The following is a 9,904-nucleotide window of genomic DNA, read 5'->3' as shown; positions in this document are numbered from 1 at the left end:
ATAGGAATTCAAACGGGGCCTTACATCCCTACCTGCCCTGCATGGTTGAGTGGCTTTTTGTGTATAAATAGATGCGCGTGTGTGACCTCCTTCTTGGGTCTCTCCTAGCCTCCAAGTCTCACTGCCTGCTGCTGCTGGGATAGCTTGGACGCACCACCTGCAGCACCATAACACTGCTTGTCCTCTCTCTTCTCTTTCTAGCTCCCTGAAGCAAAGAATCAAGCGTACGTGATCGATGATGTACGAGTACGACAGCATGGACGCGGCGAGGATCGTAGCGTATTTTAAGGGCAAGAGCATCCTCATCACCGGCTCAACTGGCTTTCTTGGGAAGAGTATGTTATATGCCGTCTCTCCTGCAAACTAATTAAAGGAGTAGCTAGTGTAGCTTGCATTGTGTGTTATTGAGTTTATCTTGTGTTTTACTTTACATATACATATATATTATATAAGTGACTTTGTACATGCATACAATGCATGCAGTTCTTGTGGAGAAGATACTCCGGGTGCAGCCTGATGCCAACAAGATCTATCTTCTTGTACGAGGGAAGGACGCGTCATCTGCTAAGCAACGCGTCCAAGAAGAGGTCATTACTTCACTTTGCTTACACACTTCTCTCTTGCTTTACAGCGCCTGTTAACCGCGCAGCAGATGCAGTCCTCACTCCGTTCAGGCGGAAGCGGAGGCAGTGTTACAATTTTGAGCGCAACTAGGTGGTCTGACACACAGTCACTTACAGGATCGGAATCGGATTAGCATTGCCGGCGTCATTTTCTTTTGAACGAACTCGGCCTTTCAATGGCGCATTTTCTTTTGAACAAACTCATCTGCCTTTCCATTAAGAAGAGAGGTTTTATAGATTTATATACACAAGTGCCAAGGACCAAACATCCGAGAGCAACACACAGGATAGGAGAGAAAAAACATACAGCTCACAAAATAAAACCCCAATTGTGACTAAGGAGGATGCAAACAGTGAGCTCTTTTATTTAGGTCTAGATTTTCCTTGATCCTTCCAGCAACTTGGGGACCGTGGCATGAGTTGCGTCGAAGATCCTGTGGTTGCGCTCCTTTCATAGGTTCCGCATGGTGTAGATAGCTAGGTCGTTGAACGCTCGCTCGCGTTCTTGGGGCACCGATAGTAGTGTGTTCTCCCACCAATCTGCTAAGGTGTCAAAGTGCTCCCAAGAGAGAACTTGAAACCATACTACTTGCGCAAAAGGACATGCCAGGCAATGGTGGTAACTGCTCTCTAGCGGAGTAGCGGCTCGTTGTACAGAGCACAGGTCTCGTGGTGAGGCCATCATATCTCCGATGTGAGAGGTCGTCGGCCGTGAGGATTTTGTTATAAATAAGATTTAGGTGAAGATATTGCATTTGTTTTCCGTGTGTACCCGCCGAATGATGTATATTTGGTACCGTCGATAAGAGCCTTAGAACTGTGCCCGCAAAATGCATTGCCAGCACCATGGGAACAAATGTTTAGCCAGTTGTGCAATTAGTTTCGTAATTAGTCTATAGGACAGAAATATCTTTTGGCTTGCCCTACACATTCTACATGGGAACTAAACAGTGCAAGTTGTAGCAAGTTGTGCAAAATTTGGCATTGTCCGCAAAAATTCGTCTCGTAAATTAGTCGCAGGTTGTACAATTAGTTTCAGTAATTAGTCTATATTTAATACTCCATGTATATATCAAACATTCGATGTGACAGAAATTTTAGTAGCATCTGGAAAATCAAATAGGACCGTACTCCAATAATGCTAGCTATATTACCTTCTAGCTGCTCCATATCGGTCCATTCGTACCACTGTACATAGGATCGGAGTACTCTAGATGGCTCACGTTTTTTTCCACGTTCCCTCAACCTCTACGTCCTGAAAACGAGAAAATTTCCTTTCTCACGTTATAAAATAATACCCTAAGTTCCCGTTCCGGCGATGGGAACGAGAACATGACGGCTAAGTTCTAGACATGCAAGGGAGGTTGGTCATGAACCGCAAATAAGTTTAATTTTTGCTAGTTGGTATAATCAGCAAAATTTTAGTTTATTCGTAGGTTCGCTGATAACTTTCCTAGAGTACTTTCATCCCAAACGAATGCAGTTACAGGTTTTGGAGAAATTAATTTTTTTTAAGTTTAACAATGTTTTGGAAAAAAATATAAACATTTATGCCTTCAATTAGATATACTATGAAAATACATTTCATAATCAATCTAATTTATCAATATTATAATGTTTGTAATTTTATATAGATTTAATTAAACTTAAAATTGTTTGACTCCTTAAGAAGTGAGAATTATATATATTTTTAAACTGGTGGGAGGGAGTATTTATGCTATGTATATGGACTCCAAAAATTATATTTAGCAAGGGATAGTTGCCACCCAACAACTAACAATGGACAACAACCTATAAGCTAAGGAGTCCAAATATAGCTAGCTAGTTTTTTTTATTACTATTAGCTAATAGCTTTCTATTTATTCTGTAAGTTGTAAGAGCAAGGCTAATAATATAGTCGGCCTACCTGCTATAAGGGTCTTTGCAGTTTTCTCCTAGCCCACACATCTAATAGTTAGCTCTTCACTATTAATACATGGCACACCTGTCTCTCTCACAAAGTATCTCGGTTCTTGTATCTAAGTCGGCTGTAAGCTTACAACCCGCTTCTCTTCTCTCTCATCTTATCTCTTCTTCACCTCAGTATTTAGCCGGCTTACAACCTACTATTATACTTGCTCTAACATATTCAAATAGTACTGGCTAGCATTTTACTAGGCAAATTAATTTAAGTGCATGCCATGATGCATGGGCTGTTGGAACTGTTATCATTTTCAATTCAAAAACAGAGGCGATTGTACGTACTACTCCAATAACATTTATTGATGCCAGCTTCTTTTAATTCAGTAGTACCTAAGAGCATGCATGGTCCAATAACATTTTTACAACCAAAGTGATGTTGAGTACCACCTAACAATAATTCCGTGGTGTGTGCATGCATGCAGGTGATTGGTAACGAGCTGTTCGGCAAGCTGAGAGAGAAGCACGGCGAAGATGGGATGCAGCAGTTCATGCAGGAGAAGATTGTTGCCTTGCCAGGGGATATCATCTACGACAACCTGGGACTGGATGCTCCTACGCTGGAGGCTCTGGCCAAGGACATAGACATCATTGTGAACATTGCGGCAACCATCAACTTCTACGAAAGGTTCTTATTATTCGTGCCTTCAGTAGCTAACTAGCTAGGTCAAATAAATTAATAAGTGCATGCATTGTTAACATTATTTGTTAATTATCTAAATGGAGTACTAGAGCTAGCCAGGCCAGTACTTTAACTTATTATGCTTGTATATTTGCACGAATAATCTTCATATTTGAGAAATAATTATTTGAAGGAAAATGGTAGGTTACTGTATTTTTTACAAGGTTCTAAATCTTCGACTGTAGCTTTCTCTATAGCCGGAGATAGCTTCTGAGAAGTGCCACTGCTAGAAGATTCAACTATTGCTGCTACGATTTAGCTGCCGCTAAAAGCCCGAGATAGCCCCCTATAGCCGCCATATGGGCATGAAAGCTCCAGCTGTAGCTTCTAAGTTTGTGACAAGTATGTCCCGTAAGCCACACTCATGACACTGGTACAGAAACAAGCTGTACTCCCGGTTGGGAAACCCCTTCAGTCCCGGTTTCCCAACCGGGAGCATGAATCCGGGACTAAAGGGCCCCTCCTTTAGTCCCGGTTTCTCGCCCGGGACTAAAGGTCGGTTGGTAATACCAACCGGGGCTAAAGAGGCCTCCCGGCCTGGCCACGTGGGCCGGCCCTTTAGTCCCGGTTGGTATTACCAACCGGGACTAAAGGTTTTTTCCCCCGGTTGGTATTTTCAATTGATGATTCGTTTTGGTTTTTAGCTGTGTAACCTCCATCCTGTATGCATCTGTCTTGATGAACTCACTCAAGATCTTCGCCTCCGTGTATTGTGGGTACCCAAAATCCATCATCTCATCAAGCAACTTGTACGTGACGCCCCATTCTGTCAAGTCCCAGTAACAGCACATCAAACAGAAGTACTTGGAAATTTGCTTACCACAACAACAAAGTTGCAATTCTGGCGAGCGGCTGTGAGGAGGAAGACATTGTTGTGCTGGATGAACATGTACGTGACGCCGGCGTCGTCGTAGACCACAGGCGAGTGCACTTCCGAGTCGTCCTACCCATTCCACGAGAAGTCAGCACCAGCGTCGCATGGATCTCAGGAGTAGACAACAGGCAAGGTGAGAAGGCCGATCGGCCACTTACCTCCTTGTCGAGGAGCTTGGTGAAGAAGCGCTCGGCCTGGAGCGCGGAGACATCGCCACGATAGTCGCGCCAGACGAGGACGCGGCCCTTGATGTCCAGCAGGAAGAGCGCCGACACGGCGCCTGCCATGGTGGTGGGGGGCGATCTCGTCCTCGCCGCCCACCGGATCTGGATCTGCACGCCCCCGCCTGCGCCTCTCTATCTGCAGCCAGCGGCGGCCATGCGGTTGCGGGGGCGTGGGGGAGGAGAGCTCTCGGATCTCGCCTGCCGCACCGGTGCCCGACGTGCTCACGCGGCGCGGTGCGGTGCTGGGTTGGATCGGAAGTCGGAAACGCAAGGATCCGGAAACTGCGATGCTTGGTTGGATCGGAGTCGGGGAGGAAGAAGGGGTATATAGGAGGGGACCTTTAGTCCTGGTGGAGACAGCAACCAGGACTAAAGGTCGCTTTCTAGTCCCGGACGGAGCCTCCAGCCGGGAGTAGACTTTTACTCCCGGTTGGAGGGACCAACCGGGAGTAAAAGTTAACCTTTAGTCCCGGTTGGTAGCTCCAACCGGGACTAAAAGTCCCCTGCAGCAAAAGCCTGCCGTAGTAGCCCACTTTTACTCCCGGTTGGAGTTACCAACCGGGACTAAAGGTTTCTCTAGTCCCGGGCGCGAAAAATACCGGGACTAAAGCCAAATTTCGAAGTGGATCAAAAGTCGTTTCTCTACTAGTGTGATGAACTAATGATGATGGTACGATGAAAATGTTATGTTGTTAAATAACTCTCTTATGATTTACTCATATAGTCTTATGTGAATTGATTATTTGGAATTAATCACTGGCGTTTGTTATATTAGTTTCTGTTTTTTTATTTTTCTAAAACCGCTAAATGGCTTAGCTATCGCTATAGCTAGCTAAATCTGTTCTTAGCTGTTGGAGAAGACAACCGCTAAGAGGCTTAGCCCTTTATTTTATTTTTTTTAAAGTGACAGCAAAAAGCTTTGCCGTAGATGATGTCCCCAGGCAAGGCAACCATCTTCTCCTGCAACCAACTGGGATAAAAACCCAAACTACACAGCCCAACTATCGGAAAAACAAACACCAATACAAGAGAGGCGCAAACTGTCACTGTCCAGCAACCACTGAACTGACTGCAACTACCGGACTACTGGAGCACCGCTGGTTCTTGCACGGGGGCCATCAGGCCATGGCCGCACGGTACTGAATAATGTCATCCTTATCCCCCTTTTAAAACTGATTTTTTTATGACTTGTGTAGATATGATGTCTCGTTGGACGTGAACGTGATGGGGGTGAAGCACCTCTGCCACTTCGCTCAGCAGTGCGCCAACCTCAAGATGTTCATGCATGTCTCCACTGGTCAGTAGAACTCCCGATCAATGTTCTAAATCTCCGGCTAAAGTATTTAACGGATGGCTTCTCAAACAGCTAAACAGCGGAGTTAAATGAAGCTATGGCAGGCTATAGCCGCTAAATTATATATAGACACAAATACAATAGTTTGATCTGTTTCAATTTTCAAATAGCTATAGTCAATCATAGCGGCAGCTGTAAATGGAGATTTAAAACCTTGCACCTAACGCAAGACGAAGCAAGAAGAGAGCCTGTGAGGTCAATTAATCTTAATGACATTAACTTTGCATTGGTCTATGTTTGCAGCTTATGTCTGCGGCGACAGGGACGGGCTCCACCTGGAGAAGCCCATAAAGCCCGGCGAGTCGCTGCTCGAGGGCAAGTACCTCGATGTCGACGCCGAGCTGCGGCTTGTCAGAGAAGCCAAGAAGGAGCTCATGGACGCCAGTGACGACGAGCACAAGAAGACGGAGAGGAAGGCCATGAAGGAGCTGGGCATCCAGAGGGCTCGCCACTTTGGGTGGTCCAACACGTACGTCTTCACCAAGGCCATGGGGGAGATGGTCTTGGGGCAGCTCCAGGGTGACATGCCCGTGGTGATCATGCGCCCCAGCATCATCACCAGCGTCCGGGAGGACCCGTTGCCGGGGTGGATGCAGGGCACGCGCACCATCGACACGCTCATCATCGGCTACGCCAAGCAGAACCTCTCCTGCTTCCTCGGCGACCTCAGCGTGGTCGTGGATGTCATCCCGGGGGACATGGTGGCCAATGCCATGATGGCGGCCATGGTGGCGCACTCGGAGGAGAAGGCCCCGGAGGCGGTGCCGGTGTACCACGTCACCTCGTCGCTGCGCAACCCAGTCGCCTACTCCGTTCTGTACGAGTCCGGCCGCCGGCACTTCTACGAGAACCCTCGCGTGGGGAAGGACGGCAAGGTCATCCCCACCAGGGAGATGCGCTTCTTCCCCACAATCACGCAGTTCCACCTCTACATGATGCTCACATTCAAGCTGCCACTAGAGGTCAGATAAGTGATACTTCTGTATTATACTCCCTCTAATTCAGAATATAATTAATATAATGTATGTATAGCTTTTTAAGATTGACAGTAGCTACTAGATTCATTCTCTAAACTGGGGTAATATTTAATCATATAGGTCATGTGTCAATATGTCCTACAACCTTATATAGGTCATGTGTCAATATGTCCTTCAACCTTATATAGGTCATGTGTCAATATGTCCTACAACCTTATATAGGTCATGTGTCAATATGTCCTTCAACATACTCTCTCCGTCCTAGAAAGACTGTCATCCTAACATTGGGTATGGAAACCAACAAGGAAGCAAAAACAATAGAATATCCCTACATTCTCTCTCGTGCTCTCCTCCCCATCTAGATCCAGGCCTCCCATCGGCGGAAAGAGGTGAGAGGACGCACCTCCTCCTTGCCCGATGGCTGCACTTACCTGAGGTAGCGGCGCCATGGGCCGCATCGTCCTACCATCCGCCTCCTGAGCTGGGCGTCGATCTCGGCGATAGCTATGCGTGGATCTCGGTGGGGTGCTGGATAGAAAAGAAGGAAGGGGGCGGAGCCTACTCAAGATGCGCCGCCGCCGGATTCGCCTCGATGTCGGTCTGCTCCGCGTCTGCGGTCGCCGGTAAGCCGAGTCCGCGATCGCCTCGTCGCTAGTCCACTCCGCGTTGAGCGTCGCAAGGGATCCTGCGTCCTGCGTGACCGATCTGCTCCGCATCGCGCCCCGCCAGGGAGGCACCACCCGCTCACACGCCGCCACCCCGTCCCGCCTGGATCCAGCGACTTCACGCCCTCTCCGTCCTAGACTCCTCTCCGATAGCGCGAGGGAAGGGAAGCCACAGGCAGGGAGGAGGGGAGGAGTAGAGGAGGGAGACCGGCGGAGGAAAAGAGGAGAACGGGTGCTGACCTCCCGTGGGCAGATGAGAAGAGGAGGACGACCGGCGAAATAGAAGATGAGGAGGTCACTGGTGGAGAGGAAGAGAGGGCGGTGGAAAAGAGGAGGGAGGGGATCACGAGGGCAGGACGGGGCGAGTGGGATGGCTAGGGGAGGGGAGAAAGGAATCTTACGTGGGATCCATGTCTAAAATGACTGGGACATGATTCAAAGACTACAACGTCATTTTTTTATTTGGGACAGAGGGAGTACATTTAGAATCGGAGGGGAAATTAAATGTCTTGTGCTTGCTAATAATTGTAGTGTAGTTGTCTGATTTGTCTCAATTACTCAAGTGAGCTGTTTGTGCACTGTAGTTTCTGCACTTGGTGAATCTGCTCCTCTGTGGGCTCTTCGCACGGCTCTACAATGACCTCGACTGCAAGTACAAGTTTGTCATGCATCTTGTTGACGTCTATGGACGCTTTGCCTTGTTCAACGGATGGTAATTAATTAGTTACCCTTCAGCTTGTAATTAATTAGGAATTGGACTATAATGTGTGCAAATTGATCGTCCATACTAATCATGGTATAGTCTACGTTGCACTATGTAATTCGAAAAAATATATATAACAAAAAAAAACACGTGTAGTACATCCCTCTTGTTGGTGGTGCAGAGGCAAGACGTTACCGCTTATCTCCGTTATTATACTTATGTAACAAAACAAAGTCATTAACACATTTCCTATATATTTTTTGGTTGGCTGGTAATGAAGCTTTGATGACATGAACATGGAGCGGTTGAGGTTGACGATGGTGATGAAGACCCCTAAAGATCAAATGTTCAATTTCGACCCCAAGACCATCGACTGGGATGATTACTTCACCAGAATCCACATCCCTGGTGTTCTCAAGTATCTGTGCAAGTGAAGCCTCCTTTGATTAGTATAAAGCTACATCTCGCCTTCATCTCGGCGAAAATAAAGTTCGTTGGACAAGCGCGTATGTGGGTGATTATGAAGGAAATAAAAGAAAAGGTGGCATACTATAAGTCGACTCTATTGTGAGTAACTTGTATATTTGCATTGGAGAAATTCCATATATCTTAAATATATAATCTCACAGCTTATCTCAGTTATGAACTTGTAATCTCTGTTTATATCCATGATATGCTACAAGTCTTTAGGCCCTGTTTGGAACGTGGGAATTATTTTCCTGTTCGTGTGTTTTTTATGTGAAAATAAACCGATTTCTATGAAATTCCTGCGCAATTCCTTTAGAATTCTTGCGTTCCAAACAGGCCCTTAAAGTACATACAAATAATCAGCATGGCCACCCTCAACAAGTTTCCCTCCGATGCCGAGAACAACGTTTTAAGATAATGTAACTGTACACAATCTTAATACTTCCAATTTGTTGGAAATGTTAATTGATTTTCAAATATATATATATATATATATATACAATAGAAGCATCCATGATATACTTGAATACTATAGGTATCAATCATCATCACCTTTTTTTCTCTGGATGAAAGAAATACAGAAAAAATAAAATGTGTGAAGTCAGCAGAGGATACCAATATTCATTATTTGTGCTAATTATTACTGGATTAATTGATGCCAAATAATGACCAAGTCAGCAACCCTTGGCTCATCCTGATCTCACCATGGCACATTCTTTTATCGGCATGTTTCATCCCTGACAATCCCCCTCCTCAATTAATTAGCCTGTATAAGGTTAGTGCGTCCTCTGCGTGTGTGTACGTGTGCGCGCGCTTCCTTTGGAACCCAACCAAAATGCAGGACAAACAGAGATGCAATTTCTTGCATTGGATCTACTAGCAGGAGCACACTGAGATCACGCAGAAACTCATCATGCTTTGAGAGGACATCAATGCTTACGGTCTGGCTGACAATACATTTCCATCGAAGCTGGGCCTGGGCGGCTGGGCCCAGGCTATCCATCCAAAACACAAAGTGGATTTCAGACTATGGTCCTGTTCGTTTCGCTGAAATTTAGCTTTAGCCTGCTGTTTATGCTGAAATATTGTGAGAGAAAAACTATTTATTTCGCTGAAAATTACTGCTGAAGTAGTGCACATATGTTTTCACACATTTATCTTGGTCCAGAGCACTTGAACCATGACTGGATTCATTTCCTGGTTGACACTTCCATGCCTGGAGTCTCACCCTAGTTCGATGCATTTTTCTACTAGCCCGGCCTGATTTACATTTAAGTTTGGCAAATTAAGGTGAGGAATGCATCAGCATACCTGATTCTGTAACCTGTTGCTCAATCCCTACCATAGGGTTTACTGCTAGGAAAAGAATATTGTC

The 9,904-nt window shown here is 45.9% G+C and overlaps 2 protein-coding genes across 3 annotated transcripts; one reads left to right on the top strand and one right to left on the bottom strand.

Moving 5' to 3' along the window:
- The first annotated feature begins 217 nt into the window (after nucleotides 1-217).
- LOC136501498 (fatty acyl-CoA reductase 1-like) lies at nucleotides 218-8,705 on the top strand. 2 transcript variants are annotated; one of them, XM_066497024.1, is made up of 7 exons: nucleotides 218-335; nucleotides 484-587; nucleotides 3,008-3,210; nucleotides 5,559-5,659; nucleotides 5,960-6,678; nucleotides 7,943-8,070; nucleotides 8,342-8,705. In XM_066497024.1, exons 1-7 carry the CDS (start codon nucleotides 236-238, stop codon nucleotides 8,493-8,495), a joined length of 1,509 nt encoding a protein of 502 aa, XP_066353121.1. In that variant the 5' UTR covers nucleotides 218-235; the 3' UTR covers nucleotides 8,496-8,705. The 2 variants fall into 2 exon arrangements, with proteins under 2 accessions (XP_066353121.1, XP_066353119.1); XM_066497022.1 differs by lacking the exon at nucleotides 7,943-8,070 and having other exon boundaries at nucleotides 248-335; nucleotides 8,342-8,438.
- LOC136500748 (AP-1 complex subunit mu-2-like) lies at nucleotides 4,015-4,468 on the bottom strand. Its single transcript, XM_066496170.1, has 2 exons — nucleotides 4,297-4,468; nucleotides 4,015-4,207 (listed from the first exon to the last, which is right to left on the bottom strand). The coding sequence occupies exons 1-2, from the start codon at nucleotides 4,423-4,425 to the stop codon at nucleotides 4,055-4,057; spliced, it is 282 nt and encodes a 93-aa protein (XP_066352267.1). The 5' UTR covers nucleotides 4,426-4,468; the 3' UTR covers nucleotides 4,015-4,054.
- Nucleotides 8,706-9,904: the final 1,199 nt, after the last annotated feature.

This window comes from Miscanthus floridulus, chromosome 13 (genome assembly GCF_019320115.1).
Source record: "Miscanthus floridulus cultivar M001 chromosome 13, ASM1932011v1, whole genome shotgun sequence".
In the NCBI taxonomy this organism is placed as follows: Eukaryota; Viridiplantae; Streptophyta; class Magnoliopsida; order Poales; family Poaceae; genus Miscanthus; species Miscanthus floridulus.
The sequence above is the reverse complement of the archived record's forward strand: the minus strand, read 5'-3'. Positions and strand labels throughout refer to the sequence as shown.